Raw genomic sequence first — 22062 nt, 5'->3', positions numbered from 1 at the left:
TGTGTGCTGTAGCTTCCTTCATCTTTGCTGCTCATGCTGCTGCATTTGTCACATTTTAAAGGTTAACGTTTGTGTGTTTTCCACGTGTGTCTGTGTGTGTCTGTGCAGGAGTTTGTGATGATTGTAGTGTTTGGTCTGGAGTACATCATCAGGATATGGAGCGCCGGCTGCTGCTGCCGCTACCGAGGCTGGCAGGGACGCCTCCGCTTCGCCAGGAAACCGTTCTGTGTCATAGGTAGGTGTGTGTGTGTGTGTGTGTGTGTCACAGTCAGACAAAACTCATGACGCCCGGTATCTTTTAAATAAGATGTCTCTCTGTGTCATTCATGCGTCATCGCACCAAGATTGGATGTCTGAGCCAAAAATAAGGACATTTTGAGAACGTCACAATGAAACTTGAAAGTATTTTTTTTTTACTTCTTGTCAGAATATCTCGACATAAAGCACGAGCACCAAGAAAGTACTTGATATTTCCCAGGCAATATCATGCCACACAACAATCAACAAAACTACAGATTCTCTTTGCCGCAGTATCGACAGAAACACATATTTCTGTTTTCAGAATATCATCATGTTAAAGTTCAGTACACTGTAACCCGAGTCAACGATTGTACTACGTCACGAAAGTTTTGGAAATCTTCTCTTCAGCGTCCGGTCGATGTAACCAGCAACAAATAAGCATGAAAACTATTTCAAGAAGAGAGTGGTTCTCTGTCTTCCTTTACTCCAGATTAACAGAAGACAGTCTGCTGGGAAATACAAGGGGGAGAAAAAAGTGGAGTAATTCATGGTTGTAGACAGAATGACAGACAACTTATAGAGACAGAAAAGGAAACAAACAGCTTGTAGTGAATCAATAGCTGTTTCAAAGGTGATGGATGGACGAGTGGTCGGGCCTAAAGCAAAGTGAGTCAACAGCCGTTCCTGTTATTAATATTGTGGAACCTGCGTGACCTTTCATTTCCCCCCTTTAACTCCCCAGACATCATTGTACTCATCGCCTCGGTCGCAGTGGTTTCAGCCGGTAGCCAAGGTAACATCTTCGCCACGTCTGCACTGCGAAGCCTTCGCTTCCTCCAGATCCTGCGCATGGTGCGCATGGACCGCAGGGGAGGGACCTGGAAGCTGCTGGGATCTGTAGTCTATGCACACAGTAAGGTAGGAGAGTGTTTCATCACGTCTGGATTTATGTTTCTGATGCTTCGGATGTTCAAAGTAATGATCAGGAAGCGCTGTTGTGTTTCTGCGCTTCTTCTTATATTGATCACCCGTCAATCAATCAGTATCAGTATGGAGTCTTTTAACATTACCTTGGTGGTGGTTTGTTCAGTCATGCTTACTGTCATCTCTTCATTTGGTGTTGTGTTGTTTTTTCATCCTATTTTTTGAAAATGTCAGTGTTGAAGAGGCTTGAGCGATCAATGATAATAATATCTCTTCAAAATGTAATCTCACGATGTTGTCCCGCACAAATCTTGTGATACAAGATATCGTCGTCGTTGGATGAGGGCTCAGGTTTGTTTGTTGAGACGCTGAGATGCTTTGCTCTTTAGTTGTTCTGCACGCTGAGAATGAACGTAATAATAAGAAACATCAGCTGTATGGTCGTAAAATCATTTGTTACAGCTGGAAACAGCAAAAAAATACAGCAAAGATAAAGAGAATCAAAAAGTAAAAACAAATAGCAGAGTGTTTAAAACATTTTTTTATATGTAATTATTACATTTTATTATATATTACAAGCACTAGATGTGCAAAATAATATTGCTGCCAAATAATATTGTATTATTTGGCAGATGTTTTGAATGTGGTGGCTCAACAAGCACATATGGATATAATGAAGTATGTACAATATGAAATGTCATTCGATGTACAGTGGGAGTACTCTCCTGCATCCGTGTGCTCTAACTATGTGGCCATTATTTGCTCCATGTGCCTCTCGATTGTGCCAGTTATGTTATACGGTGGCCATTTGTCTTTCCTGTATATTGATTGATTTTGCGCTGAATACTCGAGGCGAGGAAAATGATCCATTAGGCCCCATGTGTCACATTTACGTCACTGTAAATAATGACGTTACTGTAACGTTAGTGAGAAGGAAACTAATTGTTCCTTGAAAGGGAGCAGAGCGTTCAAAACATGAGCTTTTTATTCTTTTCGAAATGCGCATTAATATTAATGAAATATAATAATTTTTATGTGTGTGTGTGTGTGTGTGTGTGTGTGTGTGTGTGTGTGTGTGTGTTGTAGGAGCTGGTGACTGCGTGGTATATCGGCTTCCTGGTGCTGATCTTCTCCTCCTTCCTGGTCTACCTGGTGGAGAAAGAATTCAACAAGGACTTCGCCACCTACGCCGACGCTCTGTGGTGGGGCACGGTGAGCACAGATACACCTGCGCACGCCTACAGTAACACCTGCAGCCCTTTTTAACAACCTTTAAAATATCACACTGTGCTGTACGGTGTTTAGAAAGCCAGACTTGTTCGTGCTGAAATCATAAAATATGTTCTGGATACGTTTTTCCTCTTTTAATCCAAAACCAGCAGCAGCAGCAAACCCGGAGTTACAGGCTGTATTTATGGTGATAGATTTCCATTTATAGTCTCCGTGTGACCTAGATTACATCCACTATACAAAGACCAACAGGAAAGGCCTTTAGTGTCACACTTGGCTGGATGTGCTGCACTGTTTCCTCCTACATCTAAAACCCATTATACCTTGAGAACGTGGAGACACACAACGCACAAACGAGAAATGGGGAAATCAATAAATTCAATTTTCTCCTGCTGCCAGGTGAGACCGGTCTGTCAGGGGTGTGTGAATGACGCTCAGAGACACTCTGTTAACACTCCGCGCCGTGGCCTCGGAACTTGGAGGCTGTTTTTGTGATATTTATAAGACAAAAACTTTTTCAAGATGTTTCAGGCATCACAAAAGCTCGTTGTGTTTGTCCTAGCCGCATTTGTACATCACTGTTTTTATTCAGATCTAAACAATAAAACGGCCTTAAACCGACAGAAACACAAAACTTCTCCTTGAGTTTTTAAACTGCGTTCGCCAAAAGCCTCTAGATGCTTTTGAAACATCGGTGTAAAAGCTTGTTAAATGTAGCACCAGCGAGAAAAAAATCTGACCCATTCATCACGGTCGTGGCATCCGCGAGGTCGCCGAGCTAGTTATCCAGTTTTTGTTTCAGCGCGAACTTGGAGATCGATCAAGGATAACAAACTAATTAAAAAACCCATTGTGGCTTAATGGAATGTTTTAGTTAATGAAAAGAAACATCAGACTTCAGCGGTGTAGTGGCTCTTTGCTTCTGTCAATGCCGCACTCTTTTCCCCCTTGAGTCAAGCAATTTGTGTGAGGAAAAAAAAAGAAAATATTTTCTGAATGCAGCCCGAGGCCACGGACAGCCGCGAGATATTCATGCAGCTCGTGACAAAGAGCTCCGAAGCTTTGCAGAAATTAGAAATGAAAAAACAAGACCCAGGACGAGTAAGCTCACAGTATTTACAGCAGCGTCCTGCATTTTATTTGTGGGTCTCAATGCAATGCAACATGTTTTATTAATCTGAAATTAACAGTTATGCAACACTACAGCTGTCAGTGATGACACAACTGTCCAAAATCACAATTTACTGCCCTGTATAATCTATTCAGAGTCTATTGTAAAGAACCACACCATAACAGTGTTTGCTTACTCTAACTTTCACGTAGAAAACCCCTGCATCACACAGCTGGAATTGCTATTTCAAAGCATCTTATTCATCCAAAATAAACGTTTGACAACAACATTTTCACCTAACGTTAAGTTTGACACCTATTTTTTGCCTTTTGGGCCAAAAAAGAAACTGTCAGCTTGAGTTTTTCTTGCATTCGAGTCGATTTGATGTGTCAAAACAAAACGGTACCGAAAAAAACAAGAACAGCATGAAAGTCTGAAAGGTCGGACCTGTGATGGAAGTGTGATTGACATGTGACTTGAACATCCTGTACCGTCTACACACTTGTGTCTGTACAGAAGACATGCTGACCAGACCATGACCCGACCCAAATGCGCTTGTTTTTCTCAATTCTCACTTCTCCTGTTTATTCTCATTTCCTCAGTATGTGTGGGCAGATTATACCCTCACCCCGTGAGAAACACCCTACGAACACCACACACACACACACACTTCTTTGGCACATGCTTGCACTCTCTGTAGAGCTGTGATCCCTTTGCAAAGGCTCTAATATAATACTCACACAACTTGTGTCACAATCTTTATTTCCAATTTCCACAACAGACGACCTTAAATGCTAGTCACGACTCGAAATGACAACAGAAGTAAAAAGAAAGATTTAACCAAAGCAAATCGAGTTTTGGAGTTGGAGAGTTGGACTCCAAGGACAGCGTCGTGTGAAGTTGCTTACCATATTACCATCACCATCGTGTTACTGCTGTTAACATCCACCCAAACGCGAACTTTCATTTCTTTTAATATAGTAACTGTTGTTCACGCAATGCCACAGTGATCTGGTCAGTGAGGGGGAGTAGAGGATGAGTGAGCGAGGGCCAAGATGTCAGGCAAAGCTCTGATTCCTGATTGTTGATGTCTGATGCTTCAGATCACCCTCACGACCATCGGCTACGGTGACAAGACCCCGCAGACGTGGACCGGACGGTTATTATCAGCCGGATTTGCTCTGCTGGGGATCTCCTTCTTCGCTCTGCCAGCTGTAAGTCAAACACTTCTCAGATTGCCTCTATGTCCTCACAGTGTCTCGAAGCTAAGGCTCATGTCTTTGGGGGGGATTTTAACACTCAGTGTTTCTGCCTGTAGGGTATTCTGGGGTCAGGCTTTGCCCTGAAGGTGCAGGAGCAGCATCGACAGAAGCACTTCGAGAAGAGGAGGAACCCAGCTGCCAGCCTCATCCAGGTAGAGACGCACACACACTTCAGTGACCAATAACACACTTTTTTTTGTTGTTGTTGTTGGCAGCAGCTGAGGATGAGTGTGAAATCAGAAACTTTCTTTCCTTTTATGTGCAACTTTTCACATGTGTGTGTCTGTGTGTGCGCTTCTTGTCTGTGTTTACTGTCTCTAAGCTGTTCACTGTGTGACTCTGTCTGAATAAATATGTGTGTTTTGTCTCCTGGGAATATGTTGAAACGTGTGTACGGGTGATGTACCTCTCCTCCTATCAGGGTGAAGGTGTTTCATTAAGTATTTAATATGAGTGTGTATGTGGTGTGTGTGTGTGTGTGTGTGTGTGTATGTGTGTATCTCCCTCTCTGGGCTGTCAGGGTGTGTAGCTGATGATGACTAACGGTGTGTGAGGCGCGCTGTCGTCTCTCAGGTCCAACAGCAACACACACTGCTGGGATTTATGAGCCGTTTCCATGGCGATCATTCCCTGGGCAGACGCTCCTCCAAACCGTCAGTCATTGTAATAGACAGGACCAGCTGCATTACTTTGTAATGAGCAATAAATATCTGCTGTGGACTGTGTGTGTGTGTGTGTGTGTGTGTGTGTGTGTGTGTGTGTGTGTGTGTGTGTGTACCCTAAACTGTCTGTGATTATATGTGGTGTTATTCTATGTTTGCTTGTACGTGTGTTTCTGAGTTTCTCTGCGTGTGTGTGTGTGTTCTGTCTACCTTCCTCTATGCTAGCTTTCCGTGTCTTTATACATCCCTGGCAGTGTCAGAAAAGTTAGGAGAGCCCTGATTGGATGAAAAATCTATATACGCCTCTGAGTGCAGGATTAGTCATCATAATTTCTTTTGCATTTTCTAGGAATACGCAAACTCTAAACTGAACTGAAATTCAATAAAACCCTTAAACATCGATTCTGACGTCATTGGAGTTTAAATGCTGAAATGTGAGGATGTAGTTTCCGTTTGTGAAGACGCTTTAGGACAAACAACACAAGCGATCCATCGAAATTAAGTCCTGAACTTTGCCACTAATCCAGTTTTCAAAACTACCCATTTGCAATTTGTGGAAAAAAACCCTGAACATCTTAACTTTTTACCAAACTCTCTGCAAAATGCTACATTTGTGACTTAATGAAGGGTTTCTAGATTGAATAAGGCTGATATTACCTGTTGCTTTTCAAAAACAGTTACAAAAGGAGCCAAGAATTGTCACAGCTACTTCTCTCAATTTTGAAGTGTTGGACACGTATGCACTATAATATGGGGCTTGATTACAGAAGACAGAATGCGTGTATCCACTTTTTTTTTTCACTTTCAAATCAGCGGTTTAGTGAATCTTGGTAAAATGTGGATTTGTGTGCCGGGACGTCGCTGCATCCCAGATCTCAGTATAAAACCTGGGGGTTATTTAAATTATTTAGGTGAATAATTAATTATTTTAAATCTCGCTGTGTCCGTCCTCCCTGTTACCAATATTTTTTTATGGTTGACAAAGACCAGTTGGAGCCCAATAGATCCTAAATAACCCGCTAAGGGAGCAATTAATCCTGCGTGTGTTGATCTTGTTTCTGTTTCATTGGCTTTGTGTCAAGCACCTGGTCACTGTCTGTTGTCCGCCAAGCTCATAACATTTTCCTCAACAGGTAAAAGGAAACTTGGACGCAGCTTTGATGTGTTAAACTTGTGGATGACATTACTACACTGTCTGTCACTTCACTCCCCCACCTCTACACCAGCTCTCCCTGCTTCAAACCACTGTGTGTTTGTGCGCGTCTCGCTCTGTCTGCAGGACGGGAAGTTACCGCCGTCCTCGAGCCTCAGCAGCTGGTCAAATTCAAAATTTCACCTGCTGCTATAACTATTTAGTTTGAGTGTTTTTTCAACATTTGAATCTTCCAGGCGACTTTAAACTGTCCCGGGAGAAGCGTAACAATCAGCAGCCAAAACTGACCAGCGTTTGGCAGGTGGCCGGTGTTAATTTCCCGCCCTGACTGTGTAAAGTGTTATTATAAAGGCTTTTCCAGTCATGTCACAAATCTCGTAACCACACCTGGCGCCACTGAGGAGGTTCACTCGGCGGCAACTAAATGCTGATTTTTGGATGCAAAGAAACCAACCTGTGGAATTGATTGTCGTGGATGTGGGTGGTTTCTGCTGAACAGCTGATACATAGGTTTCCAAATGAGCGTCACTGTTGAACACAAATTATACATTCTGCATCTGTGTGACATAGAGCCCAAAATGTACGACTGTGCAGGCTGTAAAAGCGGAACGCACTGATAAATGTGTAAAAACTCAATAAACAGAACAGTGTGACTATTTTTGGACTGTATCCAGCCAGATCTTTAGTTACAGTAGAGTCAGAACACACTGAATCCGCACTCAGCTCAACTTCAAATGTTGTTACTTAACTGGATCCATCGAGCAAAGCAAACAAACACGAAAATAAGCTCACAGACGTTGTATTTGCTAAATCTAATGTTCATCACTGCCTTTTTTTGACTTGCAAAAAACGTCACTGAATTTTCAGCTGGTTTGGTTTTAAAATGTTGCCTGTGTTCGGTGCACATTGGAATATATTTCCTAATAGCAGCAAGGCCTTCAAGCGCGAAGTCGAGATAAGTTGTTATTGCCTCTCAAATCAAGGCAAAGTGTTTTTCTGATATGATGGCCGCATCTATTCAAAATTCCATCAGCCTTCCCAAACCAACCATGGCAGTAAAAAAAATAAGACAAAATAGATTCACTCTGCCACCACTGTAATCAAGTGTTGGTGGAGTTTGGGTGCAAAAACTAGAACCAATACACTTTCTTTCAATTATTGTCTGGATATGTTTCCTATCATCCATTTCCTAATTTGGATTGAACAAAGCTGTTTCTGTACAAACCCCTCATGGCCTCACCGAGGACCTCCAACATGGCTGCCAGCTGGTTACATGCCCCTAAAACGTGCCCTGTGTATGTCACATATTCACACATATCTCAATCCCCTTTCTCCTCACCACATTTGTGCCATTGCCCTCTTGTGTCCCGTTTGTGTGTCTGTCCGTGTGTTTGCTGGTTTGTTTGTTTACTCGTGGACGTATGTGTGTCCTGTCCGTCTCTGCTCCCTCCCCCACCCAGGCGGCTTGGCGTCTGTACTCCACCGACGGTGCTCGTCCCTACCTCAGAGCCACCTGGCACCACTATCAAAGCGCCCTCCCCCCCTTCAGGCATGTATCCCCACCACCTCCACCTCCACCTCCACCTCCGTCATTGCCCCCCACCTCCCTCCGACAGTCCCCAAACACGACGCATCAACACTACCCAAAAAAGAACTAATCAGCTTTTTCTTTTTCTCCCTCCTCACCTTCCTTTTTCTCACTTTCTACCCAACTTATACGTTCCTCCTTCATCCCTTATTTCCTCCCACACCTTACTTTGTTAATTGTTTCATTTACCATTATTTTTATTTTATCCTGTCGACTCTGCACGTAGTGTGTCTGGCGTAGTTATGCTGCTGATGAACACTCGGTTTCCATTGCTACCTGGAAGCCTCATTTGAAGGCGTTGCATACCTGCAGCCCCGCCAAGTAGGTAACAACTTACAGACTTACAAACATGGCCGCTGCTGCTCAGCCCCTTCTCCTCATCACTTCCCCCCTCAGCTGGTGTCTGCTCGTCTCCATCGGTGCTGCTTCAACTCTTACTTTTTCCACTGACTCATTGTTATGCAGCATTGCAACCATTCCTTCATAAGCGTAACTCTTCTTTTCCCCCCCGATCTGGGATGGTTTGTCAAGCATGCGTGATCTGTAACACCCTTCAGACAGTTAAATGGCACATTTGGAAGTTTCTGAGGTATTCTCTTAATTCAGTTTCATAAATGTTTATTGATGAATATCGATAATTATAAATGTCTTTGACTCATATGGCATGCTGGGAGCAATTTGCAAGATAGTGGATTGTTGAGTCTCTTTCCCAGGTCATCAAATACTGATGCTTTGGGTTGGTGGTCGGCATGGAAGGGGGAACTAGAGGTGCTGACGGTGCTGCAGCGCCCCTATAAAATGAGACATCATTTAGATAGAGTGAGACAAAGAGGGAGTGTGAGAATATGAACAGAAAAGTCCACAGGATATAAAAACTTGATTTGATCATGTAGCCTGAAGCTGCTCTACAGTTTTCTGGTTTGTAAATCAGGTGTTTGAACTACGCAGTCTGGAGTCTCTGCTACCAGGAAGATTCACGTTATATCCGCCCCTCTCCTTTTATGAAACATCTGCATCCTCATTGCGCTGCATTATCGTATATGAGGCTGTTTATTCCAGCATTAATGTGCATCCTTGGTGATCCGATCACAAGGGGACAACTCATCACTTCACACCTGGCATCAGGCGTCTAAACATGAGTGATCGAACAGCTGTGATGGGATTTCACCTCCTCGTTCTGTTTGAATAAACATGTACATTACTGGAACAAACGGACACTATCTCTTGTACACGAATGGGGGGAAAAAAAAAGTCACATATGATATATTCCAAATTAAGAAGAAGGCCCACATTGTCATTTAAAAAGTTTTAAAGTTTATCCAAACTCACAAAATTGAGTTATTTCACCCGTCTCTCTCCCTCCTTATCTCTTTACTGTAGTATGTTGGTCTCTGCTGTAGTTCAAAACCTTTTTAATTTTTTGGGAAATTGACAAGTTATTTTGGGTTTTCAAATTAATAGAAAAAACGTTAATATTTACAATGATGTCAGTGATGTCACCTGACCCTTCGACACCCCCAGATGTGACTGACAGCACCCCTGGTGGCCCGGCCCGACCCGCCACCACGTCCAAAGCCTCAGTATCTGACGACGAGAATGAGACTCAACAATCGCGTATCTTTCTCCAGAAATTGCTTTTTGTACCTCGAATCTCTGAAGATTTGTATCTGGCGCTGACTTTATTGAAATGAGTTCAGTGGTTCACTCACGCTTAACAATGACGCAGGATCTGAAACACACATGTTCACACTCAAGTTCGACTTCTCCGATCTGAACGCTTTACCCCGACTGTGCACGTTCATACTGTAGCTTGCATGCGCTTGTAAAATGATTAACCCCCGTGAACTCTTTCATTTTGTTTCCTTTTGGCTTGATGCCTCCCCATATCCATTAGCCTAAACATCTGTATAAAGCTATTTTTAACCCACTGGAATACTGATTTCTCTCCCTTTGTCTCCTCCTCTTTATCCCACTAACCCCTGAAGGAAAGAGCAGGGCGAGACTACCTACAGGTTTGTATGACTCTCAGCTGAAGACACGAACACATTCACTCAACATATGATCCAGTTAATGACACGCCTCATGTTTTACACAGTTCTCATCTTGTTTTTGTTGCTTTTATTTGTTCAGTCTTTTTGTTTAATTCACCATTTCATGACAGATTTAAATATCGTGTCCAAAGAATAATTCATCTCCTCCTTAGTCATTTACTCCCTGACATTTAACGAGGTAATAGCTAATGGTTTGTGAATCAGCTAATGATTGCGAGGGGCTGAACTTATAATTAGCGTGTTTTGTTTTGTTGCTATGCTTTATTGACTGCAGATGTGAGGATAGAAATGAGCAATATTGGTTCTCTGCAGTGCTATGATGCAAATTACAGTTTGTGCAATAAGGCGGTTGATGTGTTCTGATAAAAGGAGAGGGATTTATTTGCCATTTGAGTTGCACAGGAAATAATCGGGCGGCTGATACATCCTCTCAAGTGCTCCGCTGAAGTACAGTTATTGATCAGGTAAACTAAGAGTATCCGGCGATAAAGCAGAACAAGAGGCTGCGTTTAAACGGTCTCTCGCCAAGTACAGCGCGCCGGCTTTCTTTCTCACTTTTTCCAACTTGTATCTTCACTTCTCCATCTCTGATTTTGTCTCCTTTCACTTCTGGTTCCCTCTCTGCACTTGACTCTCAGGCAGAGAAGGTTGATGGGCTTTTTTTTCTGTCTTTGTTCAGTGTGTGTGTGTGTGTGTGTGTGTGTGTGCGTTAACACACACACACGCCTTCAAGACAGGAGTCTGTACCATGTCTGTACCATGACGCACTTTTTCCATTGGGATGGTATTTATATAACTCATCAAACAGAAGTCTAGGAGAGACGGAGCGAAGTTGCAAAAAAGGGGGGAGGAACGGGGGAGGGGAGATAGGGGCTTTCAGAGGGAGAGGGGAGGAAGACAGAGTGAGATTTGTGAGTTTAATTATGCTAGTATAGTTTTTACAGTGCAGAGCTTCTTTGGAAACATTCGGGGGCCGTGTGTCGAGCCAGCAGCTTCTGAGCCATTTAAACAGAAGACAGCCACACACACACACACACACACACACACACTTATAAAGAATACGTTTATTCTCTGAGTCAAACACACAAACAAACACGCTCCTCATCCTTAAACAAAACAACATTTAATTAGGCTTCGTCGCATCCATGACAACACTCGTCCCCCAGAACTCCCTCTGATTAAAGGCCTGCGTTTAATTAGGCTTTCCCTTCTTAGAAACTTTTGCTGCACAAAGTCCAATTTGCACTCGTGAAATCCTAATTATGCGCCCTTTTATGACGCCGTCTCCTCTCTGCCTGCTCTCCTCCGACCGAGAGAACACACGGCCCTGTGTGTTATTAGCGGTTTTACAGGCTGCTTGGCGGCGGTAGGTGCCGTGGCAAACGGGTGGCGGTTTTCGCTTAAGCAGACTTGTAAACACCAGCAGTAGTAAACATTAGGCGCACCACAAACTGCTACAGCGGACATCATGCTGAGCGTAAGTGCGCTTGGATATTGGAAGCGAGAGGCGGCGTGAAAGAAAAAGATGATGGGGGTTAACGTGGAGTTTATGCGTGGGCAGGTGTGTGAGTACTACCTCCATGTATCGGTTTTAATGCAGCTCCAGGAAATTAACCCGCAGTAATATAAGCTGAATGTGAGCAGAGATGAAAACATGATTCCTTCTGGTTCTCTCGCTTCTTTAAACCTGGACGCTTCTTCTCATCTTTTAGGGGTTTCTTCACATTTTCAGTAAAAAGAAAAGTGACTCACGCTTTAGTTTGATGACACTATCACAGGAGTTCAGGTTGGTTTTACCACATCCCTGTTCGCTCATCCCCTCTGAAATGTGTCGCCTGCCTTTCTCTGTGTGTTCACTCATCAGCACTGACGATGAAAGATTTCTCCTCTCCTTCCTCTTTTAATCTCCTTCCTCCTTTTATCTCTGTCCTCTCCATTCCCTCCTACGTCCGTCTCTCCCTCCTTCGCTCTAGTAAGGGTCTAAGTAATGGGAGGCTCTTCAGAAGGTATACTCGGAAATATAGGAGGTACCTGCAGTCCTACCCAGCATCCTCTCTGCCCTGCCCTTAGCCCAGTAACCTGTGGGAATGACTGACTAATAGCATGGAGGAAAAGTACAAATATAAAGTTTACTTCCTTTTTGCCTCCCTCCTCAATCGCTTTCTCCCCCTGAAGGACTTTGTCTGAGACGAGTCCTGCTGCCTGCTGCCTGTCGAATGCAAAGACTTTGTTACCATGTTACAGATTAAAGGGAAATTTACCTAAATTGATATTTTTATCGTGAATTAGACATAAACATATCATTCAGAGTCACAGTCAGTAAACTGCATGTTGAGTCCCTGTTAAATGGATAGGCATTGTGCATGTTGCTCGACATTTTCATGATTTCAAATTCTCTAAAAGAAAGTCAAGTTTTGGAAAAGGATCTACTCTCTCAGCAAGAGAGCTCGATAAGTCAAGGTTCACATTAAATAGTGATGACCCAAGATCCAAATTTGCCTTCTTTTTCTATTTTCTATGTTTTCTATGTGCCGACTTCAAATGTCCCAGTCCAACTCATGAACCATTAAGAGTCCAGTTACATGAGTATCTTTTTGTTTAATTCATATCTTTCATTAAAAAAACATAGATTTCTAGACTCTTGAGGCAACAAGTTGGTTCTTTCAAAGGATATTTTTGAAGCTAGTCTCACCAGTTGTAAAAAATAAACTAGTCCAATGAAAATTCAGTTAAAAGGAATCGGAATAAAGTGAGTAATTTGTGCCGGTTTACCTCAAATTATGCTCCTTCACATGTCACTTTACAGGTTTAGGTATTAAAAGGGCTCTTTGGAACTTTTGTGTTGTGCTAACGTTAGCTACTGCTGCACTCCAGATCATGTGCATAAGGTCTCATCCTGCGGACTGTCGTGGAAGATCCAATGTGAGTCCTTCACAAAGAAATCCACAGTCCAGCAGCATTAAGCAAGTGAAATAAATTGTTCACAGGCTTTTAGAGGCGCCTGAGACATTCTCATTAACAGGCTGTCGATAAAAAGGTGATTAATACTTGTAAATTGCTACAAATGGTTACATAGAGCCCCTTTAGGCTGCTTCTTGTTGTACTGCTTCACATCCCTTTTCAGTCATGTAATCCATTAGAGGTGCAAAGAAAGGTCATGAAGGTATGATTAAGGAAATAATACGTGTTTGTTTCAGGATTGAGAACAGAAAACAGCTACCACTGCATTACGTGCTAATAGATTTTAGTTCTTCCCACGAGCATTGGTAAAAATGTACTGTCGTGTCCTGTGAAGGCAGTTGTTCTATTTCAAGTCGTGACCCTTCTGAAAAATCAGGTTAGGGTTCAAGACCCCCCGAGAACTGAGACTTTGACCTCACAACTTCCTGAAAGTGTCACTTTATATCACCTGAACATGGCAGTGTCATGTAGAAACTTCTCCCCTGGTCTAAAATTTGTTTTTTAAATTTTTCCTCCACAACATCTGATGACCCATGGAAATGAACTTGAGGCCCACATGTTGAGTCACTGAAACTATGTTCCTATCAGTTTGGGAAAGTAAGGAAAATATTGCACAGGTCTAGATTTGTGAAAGAAAATCTATTCAAAATAAAACATAACTCCCCAAAGTCTTCAAGGTTCTGGTTATTATAAAGGTTATTTTTCTGTTAAAGTGATTCAAACTGATTAAAATACTGAAATTTAGTTGCAGTCTGGAAATAAATGGGAATCATGGCATGTAAACCCTGCAACTCTCTCTCCCTCCCTCTCTCATCGTTCTGCTGCATTGCATGCTGGTCTATTCGCCTTAGCAACGTAAAAGTTTACTGCGGCGAGGGAGAACTGTCTGCACCCCAACCAACATCAGGTGGATAGATGGGGTTTAGTATTTTGTTCTTCTCCATTTTCGTATAATGTGGCTGATGTTATGTGTTATTTAATCACTGACACAGGCAAAAATCAAAGGATAGAGGAAGACAAAGATTGATAATACAACTATTTTGTGAGGTAAATATGTAAACATCAAAATATCGTATGGTGTCACTACAGTGAACGATCGATACCAGAACTGTGGTTGCTTCTTTTATTGGATTAGATAATAAACATTAACATGCTGTAGGTGATTTATCGTCACAGTCTTTGGGGGAGTTTTCTCTTTATGCTCAGAAGTCAGTGCGTAGAGAACTTTGACATTTACCCAAAAGACTCTAACCGTGGAAAACACTGTTGAGTCTGTTCGAGGCTTCTCTCAATAACGGGCTCATTTGTTTAAGGTAGTCTCAGAATGAATGTGGTGATGATGTATTAATGATACCCGGCATCACATATCACCTTTAGAAATCTCATTAACTCTGTTTTGAAAAGCGAGTACACGGACAGATTATCAGGCGATCGGGTGAGGACTGCAGCACTTGAGGGGTTTGTTTTGGTGGCTCGGTGGTTCAGTCTGGCTTTGTTCTGGTGTTCTGGGCATGTCAGCTGGATGGATGATGTTTGGGCTGAAGGAAAAGACAGAACGCTGCCCTGTGTCTGCGCCCTGAACTCTTCTCACTCTCTGAGGGGAAATATGTGTTGACAGCGTCCCTTTTTTCTCTCTTTCCTTGTGTCTGTGTGTCTCTTTATCATCCCCGACCTCTGCCACTCACTCTCTTTCTCTATCGACTCAACCTCTAACTCGTCTTCTTCCCTGGGATATCACCTCCATCACTCTTGCTCCCTCTATCTCCCCCATCCTAAATCTTTCTCTCCTCCATCCTCCTCTTCTCTGCCTCCTTCTCCTCCCTCCCTGCAGTCAGAAGTTGAGTTTTAAGGAGAGGGTCCGGATGGCGAGTCCTCGCGGTCAGAGCATGAAGAGCAGGCAGACGTCCATCAACGACCGCCAACGCTGTTCCCCTGGCAACGAGGTGGTGGGAGGCCCCGAGCTGATGGGAGGGAGCCCCGCCAAAGTGCAGAAGAGCTGGAGCTTCAACGATCGCACCCGCTTCAGGCCGTCGCTGAGGCTGAAGAGTCAGCCTCGTACTGCTGTCCCAGATGGTGAGCCGCACAGTGTCCATCTTACTGTAAATGGCATCTGTCAAATTACCCTCCTCAGCACAGTATGGCATTTTACACGGTATATTTAGCAGCTTTATTTAATCTCTTCGACCTCAGTGAACTGCCACCGGGCCAGACATCACAAACACATAATGTGCAGACAATCTTTGTTTGAATGCACAGAAATGATGGTTGCATTGTACTAGAGATGCTAAAGTATCCAAAGAGATTATCTGCCAAATATTTCAGGTTCATCAAATTGGAAAAGGAACAGAAAAACAAATATAATTCCATGAAGTGACCAAGAAAACTCGACAGACGAACAAATATTGTCCAGTAAGACAACCAAAAACAAAGAAACAACAAGAATTCCTAAAAACATTTGGAAGAACTACAAAGATTTAAAAGCTGCTGACAACCTGGTTTCAAATCTCGACCGTTTGGCTTTGGCCTTCAGAACTGAGAGTTAGATAATCAACAGTTCAGAGTTCAGACCTTTCTGTATTATTTATTTAGGTTAGGGAATAAATCGTGTTTTGGATTAAAATAAAAATGTTTTTTTCTCCACAAACATTACTGGAAATTGTCCAGGTCTCCTTCAAAATATTAAATATCCAGTTTATATATAATATATATTGTCTTGATATTCTAGAGATACAGGAAGATGAATGTCATACATTTATCTTTTTTATTCAACGGGATATATTGGAATTTTGAATTTTCTTCAACAAAATGAATTACACACTTTGTTAAAACCCTTCTGTACTTTAAAACTCAATCCAACTTTCTGCGCAAAGGACAATTAATGTGTTGTTATAATGTGTATTTATACATTATGTCGTGCATCAGCGTTTTATCTCACATTTCCTTCACTACAGTAATACACAAAATTACTAACTGTTTCAATTGCACTTCTGCTTCTCCTCTTATTCCCCTGTATCATTTATTTGAACTGAGTTAATAACCTCTTATATGCTTTACATTATCATTCACTATCTTTATATCTTTTTTGCCTACGCGTCTGTCTTCTTTTATCTCTTAAATCTGCGTCCGTGTTTCCGTGTGTGTCTCCCATCTCGTGATTATTGGCACTATTAAGAAAATATATACCCTCTTCTTTCACCTTACATAGCTGAGCTGGCAAAACGCTGCCCATTCCTACGGATCCCATCCAAGCCAGGACATAAATTTACACCTCCTCAAAGCCAAAATAGTATCAGTTTGAAAAAGAAATGGAAAAAACTCCTGTCAGGACCCGCTATGCAGAGAGTGTTTTATGAGTTTTAAGACTGGGAACGATTTTGCACGGCGCTGCATTTGTTGATGAAACGGCGGTCTGTCTCTCGTAGTGGATGCGGGCATGACCACAGAGGATTCCTTCGATGAGAGAGGCTGCCACTGCGACGTTACAGTGGAGGATCTATCAGCCGCCCTCAAGGCCGTCATCAGAGCTGTCAGGTGAGATCCTGCTGCTGCTACACTTCACATTATCATCTACCTGTTGGTTCTGGTTCTGTCTACTGGTGCCACTGAAGCCCTCCTGCTTTTCTGATTGGCTTTGTTTGTCTATTTACAATAGAAGGGCTTCGCATTGATTAACCACATTATTTAAACTCCTCCCTGAGGGCTTATTTTCTCAGCCTTGTGTTCATTGATTCCACAGCGAAAGCTCACTGAACTTAAGAACTATCAGTCGTGGTGATCGGTGATTGAACTGCCTCCTCCTCTTATGATTGGCTGGCTGGTGATGGTATACCTAATAGAATCTTTTCTGTGGCCGAGCTCATGTCGAAGTCAGATCACGGTTCCTTTGCTATATTGATCGACTGGCCGCCCCTGTCGTTCTTTAAAGGCTGTTTATGATCTGTGTGCATTGATTGGGAAGTTCATGAATGATTTATGTCCTGGGGAAAAAAAAAAGAGAGGCAATAAGCTGCTGTATACCTGTAGTTACATTATGCCTGCTGAATATATAAACATCCTTCTTCCCCTCACAGCGCTCCGGTCTCTCGGGAGGGAACTGAATACATAATATAACACATATAACATCACAAACCCCCGTCTCTCTTCCCTCCACTGTACATGTAAATCTAGATGTGGAAAACATACATGCACCCCTGAGTGCAGGGGCTCACAGATGTTTAGTTCCCTCAGGCGAAGCTTTTTTTTATATGTTTCTGTTTGGTTTCTTCTGTTTTTGCTGCTGCTGCTGCTGCTGGGTTTGAGGGTTGCTCTGAAGGGTGTGCGTGTGTGTGTGTGTGTGTGTGTGTGTGTGTGTGTGTGTGTGTTTCCCTGGACCCTGCTCTCTTACACTGGCACCGGCCCCCTATGAGCACATGTTTATCCAACCGGCGCCAACTGATTCTCTCACTCCATCGCTTCTTCTCAGCCTCTTCATCATTAAAATGGACATTTTCACTCGGTAAAGGAGGTTTTATATAGAATATTAGCGGTTGGTGAGATAATTGACCTAAGGGTGGGGTTCCTGCAGCTGTCTGAAGGATGATAAGTTCTAGTGGTCAAGGAAAAGGTTCTAGTGGTCACTGAAGGGAATTTAGTAATCATTAAGAGGATAGTAGCTGAGGTTTAAAAGGTTCTAGCGGTCAGATGGTTCTTGTGGTCGCCTATGAAGTTCTAGTGGTCATGGAGGAGTTTGGTCATTAAGACGATTCTAGTGATCATTTTTGATGTTCTAATGGTTACAGGGGAGGTTCTAGTGGTCATGAAGGAGATTCTAGTTATTACTGAAGTTGAGTGATCAGATTGAAGGTTCTAGATGTCACTGAAGAAGTTGTAGTGGTCAAGGAAAAGGTTCTAGTGGTCACTGAAGAGATTCTAGTCATCATTAAGAGGATAGTAGCTGTTGTTAAGCAGGTTCTAGTGGTCATTGAAGAGGTTCTAGTGGTCAGAGGGTTCTTGTGGTCGCCTATGAAGTTTCAATGGTCATGGAGGAGGTTGGTTATTAAGATTATTCTAGTGATCGTTTATGATGTTCTAGTGGTCATGAAGAGGTTCTAGTGGTCATGAAGAGGTTCTAGTGGTTGCTGAGGAGATTATAGTAATTATTGAAGTTGTTCTAGTGAGGAGATTGGAGGTTCTAGAGGTGACTGAAGAAGTTAGTGATCATTAAAGGATAGTAGTTGTTGTTAATTAGGTTCAAGTGGTCGTTAGTGAACCTTTAGTGGGCACTTAAGAGGTTCTGTTGTTTATTAAGAAGTTTCTAGTTGTCATATGGGAGCTATTTGTCAAACCAACAGCCCAAAACCCAAAGACTCTGCATTTACGACAAGAAATAACAACGAAAAGGAGACAATTCTCACATTTAAAAAGCTGGAACCAGATAATAACATTTTTGCTTAAAACAAATGAGGGACATGATTAATCAATCATCAAAATAGTTGTTTGATCGACTAATCACTGCAGTTTTTATTTTCTTGTAAGGTTCAGACAGATATCCGATGTTCAGGGTGACAGGACAAGTTAAAGGTCTGAAACTAGCGTAAGATGAAAGCTGAGGTCATTATGATTCGGCCACTGATGCTCCTCCATTAATGTCATTAACTCCAGAGTTTGCTGGGGAAGAAAGTCTATACTTTACATCTCGGCAATTATATAAAATGTTTCCTGCTTTGATCAAACTGCTTCATGTTTCCTCCACGTCTACATTTAATCATACATATATTTATCCAACCAAGAGTTTGAACACATCGACATACGACTATTAAAAAGTTTAAAAGAAAAAGTTCACCCAAAAGTGAAAAAAACAGAGATTCAACAGTCTCCTAAACAACTGACGTAGACATTAAACGTACAACTTACACAGAGAAAGAAAACATAAAATTGGTGTAATGTAACTCTGCCGAAGCCCAAGATCCCAAAACTGATTTGAAATTATGTCGTTTGCACCATTTTTCAAGTTGAAATCGACGTCTTTTCAAATTCATCTGGGATCTCAAGCTTCTGGACACGTGGATTTCTTTCTCTTTACCTTTTTTAGATATGTTTTCAGTAGTTTTATGGCCTTTTTATGGCTCTAGTTGATAGGACAGCTTGAGATATGACAGGAAACGGGATGAGAGAGAGGGGGAGGGTGACATGCAGCAAAGGGCCACGGGTCAGACTGGAGCCCTGAGCTACTGTGGTGGCTCTTTGTTGGTGTTTTCTTAACATTTTAAAACAAGTCCCCAGTTACTTCAGTCGTTGAGGAGAATGCTGTGCAGCTCCGGAAATGTTTGGTGGACCGCAAAACGTTTTCTTTAATATATGAGTGAAAAAAAATATGCAGATTAGATTTTTGATGATATTCTCAGATGCTGAAAAGCATCTTCTATGAATAAACTGTCCCACCGGCACACTTAGGGTGAATAGTTGGCAATGTGCTACCAAGCTATATATTATTTTTCACAAATAATATGTTAACAAACACGAGCAGTATTAGTATAATAGTTGGGTGGTATCTTCATCTACGTGTTGCTGCAACATTTCCTATAATCGCAGCTCTACCGGCTGCACCTGACCCCTGCCTGTACCTGTGTGGGAGTCATGTGTGGCACATCCAGCTCTGTCCGAGTTTGTAGTTTTCATGCTTTTAACACAGTTAGAGTGCAAGTTATGTAAGAATTTCCAGTGGAGTCTTTTCAGACGCACATGGAATCCAAGCATTTTCCACAATGTGTCCTTCTATAATCGTAGTTTGGTAAGAACATCGAGTCGCTCATCGCTTGCATCATTTTTGCAGAGACTATAACCTCCTCTGTTTTCATGAGAACTGAGCCGATGTCAGTCAAAGCCCCAGACACAGACACACAAAGATCACCACTACCACTCAACACTGGCCAGCCTGCCCACCCAGCAGGCCTTCTCCATGGGCAGCCAGAGCCCAGGGCTTTCCCAGGGTGTCAGGTTGAGGGTTGGAGACCCCCCACCCCTGCCAGGACTGTTATTACAGAGGGTCATCTGTCCCCATTGTTTCCATTTAGACAGTGAGAAAAACAGGCAACTGGAGAAAGGCAGAAGCCACCGGGGAATCCAGATGTACCCAGTACCTAGATCTCTTTACCTGTATCAATATTATTCACTCAGCAGCGGCTCTTTTCACCAAATAGAGGGAGACAGAGGATTACACTCGAGTTTCAAACCCATTTGTTTTGATTTTCATAGATTTGACAAGAGAACCTGGGCAACTTTGGTTTCCCATTAGATACTCCTGGAGTTATTTGAGATTTTAATAATGTTTTCTTTATCGCACTCCCAAAAAAAGATCAACAAGTGAAACCTAACAAGGCTCATACTGTGGATTTCACAAAGTTGCTGCTACTATCTAGTGGTTGTTTGCAGTAATTACACCTTTATTTTCCAAGCATCTTTTGACCGAATCACTTCAGGATCTCTCTCTGTCTCTCTCATTTTTACTTCTTGTGTGCAGGATCATGAAGTTCCACGTGGCAAAGAAGAAGTTCAAGGAGACGTTGCGTCCGTACGATGTGAAGGACGTCATAGAGCAGTACTCTGCTGGACACCTGGACATGCTCTGTCGCATCAAGAGCCTTCAGACTAGGTCAGGACACACTGGACACACACGCATTTGATTTACAAAATCATTCTCCTTACATTTGGACAAATGTGTTTGCCATTTTTAGCTTAAATATGACCTCATCCTCATTTTCATTGATACAATTGTTCTTTTATAAGAGTTTTTATTCTTCAGCATGGACTTGCAGAGGTGGATGTTGCAGCAAATGTTGCTCATCACTTGGCTATAACGCTCTAGATAATCCTTTTTGAATTAAATCAACCAACGTTTATCTTGATCTCACCTCTAACTGTCTTTTTAACCCACAGTTTGTGTATCTGCTGTGTATGTACATGCGTCACTTGTCTTTCCCCAGATTAGACACAGTGGTGGGTCCCCCTCCGAGGCCTATCAGCAGCCGCCACAAGACCTTTTCTTCTCCCTCCCTGCATTTATATTACAGCCAGGCCCGGAGGAAACAGTCTCCATCGGGGTTAGACCTGCCCCGCCATGATCTGCTTGCCAACTGCTTAATCAAAACATAATGATGTCACACCTGGGTCAAGCAGCGCGCATTCGCATTTGCATTTATAAGAAAATTCCCTGCGTCTTTACACATGAGTAGCCCATGAAAATAAAAACAAGCAGGGAAACTGATATCATCATTTCACAGCGCTTGCCTTCCATATTCTTGACAAAATTCCAGGTGTTTAACTGCCAGGTTGAGAGAGACATTACCAAATTAGCTGTTTGACCCAGATTTGACTGTAGAGGTCATCAAGGAGCTCAAGCGATGGATTAATGACAGTTTTAGAAGACACAAAATATAACGTTTTCTCAACTAAAAGTTGTCCTTTATCAAACCTTTTTATTCGATTAATATAAAGTAATATGATACTTGTGATAATGACATAAACCATGTGACAGTCCTGATTTGGGCACCTTGATGACCTCATCAACTAAAACATTGTGAGCTGCAAGTGATTGTAGAAGTATTCCTCATTGATACTTAGAGAAGCAGGGTATCAATCTTATACTAATGTAAAAGCACCAATCCAGAATTCATTTGAAGTATTAAGTCAGTTTACCACATTAGATGTGTGGAAAATCAGACTTGTTCATTATCATTCAGCCGCTTGCTTCAGTTCCTGTTTCCTTTTGTAGCTTTAAGCCACATACACACAAGAGGCTTTCAGTTTCAAATGTCTGTAATCACTTCATTTGTAGAGGAAGGGGAGAGTTTTGTCTCGGCAGGGGGAGCTGTGGTGTAGTTATGGATTGGGACTTTTACATTG

General features: G+C 42.4%; 1 protein-coding gene across 9 annotated transcripts in view; it reads left to right on the top strand.

Moving 5' to 3' along the window:
• Positions 1-22062, top strand: part of kcnq5a (potassium voltage-gated channel, KQT-like subfamily, member 5a) — a 102314-nt gene that overhangs the window by 73434 nt on the left and 6818 nt on the right. For 3 of the 9 annotated variants that reach the window (XM_030442324.1, XM_030442328.1, XM_030442323.1), the window contains 12 exons: positions 109-235; positions 983-1158; positions 2251-2376; positions 4609-4719; positions 4824-4919; positions 8397-8491; positions 10156-10182; positions 12195-12248; positions 15014-15255; positions 16605-16713; positions 20681-20812; positions 21144-21260. In XM_030442324.1, coding sequence (XP_030298184.1) covers positions 109-235; positions 983-1158; positions 2251-2376; positions 4609-4719; positions 4824-4919; positions 8397-8491; positions 10156-10182; positions 12195-12248; positions 15014-15255; positions 16605-16713; positions 20681-20812; positions 21144-21260 — 1412 coding nt within the window. Of the gene's footprint in view, positions 1-108; positions 236-982; positions 1159-2250; positions 2377-4608; positions 4720-4823; positions 4920-8042; positions 8132-8396; positions 8492-10155; positions 10183-12194; positions 12249-15013; positions 15256-16604; positions 16714-20680; positions 20813-21143; positions 21261-22062 lie in introns of all 9 variants that reach the window. The other 6 variants (XM_030442329.1, XM_030442325.1, XM_030442330.1 and 3 more) reach the window with 5 other exon arrangements.

The sequence above is a fragment of the Sparus aurata genome, chromosome 15 (assembly GCF_900880675.1).
Source record: "Sparus aurata chromosome 15, fSpaAur1.1, whole genome shotgun sequence".
Classification (NCBI taxonomy): domain Eukaryota; kingdom Metazoa; phylum Chordata; class Actinopteri; order Spariformes; family Sparidae; genus Sparus; species Sparus aurata.
The sequence above is the reverse complement of the archived record's forward strand: the minus strand, read 5'-3'. Positions and strand labels throughout refer to the sequence as shown.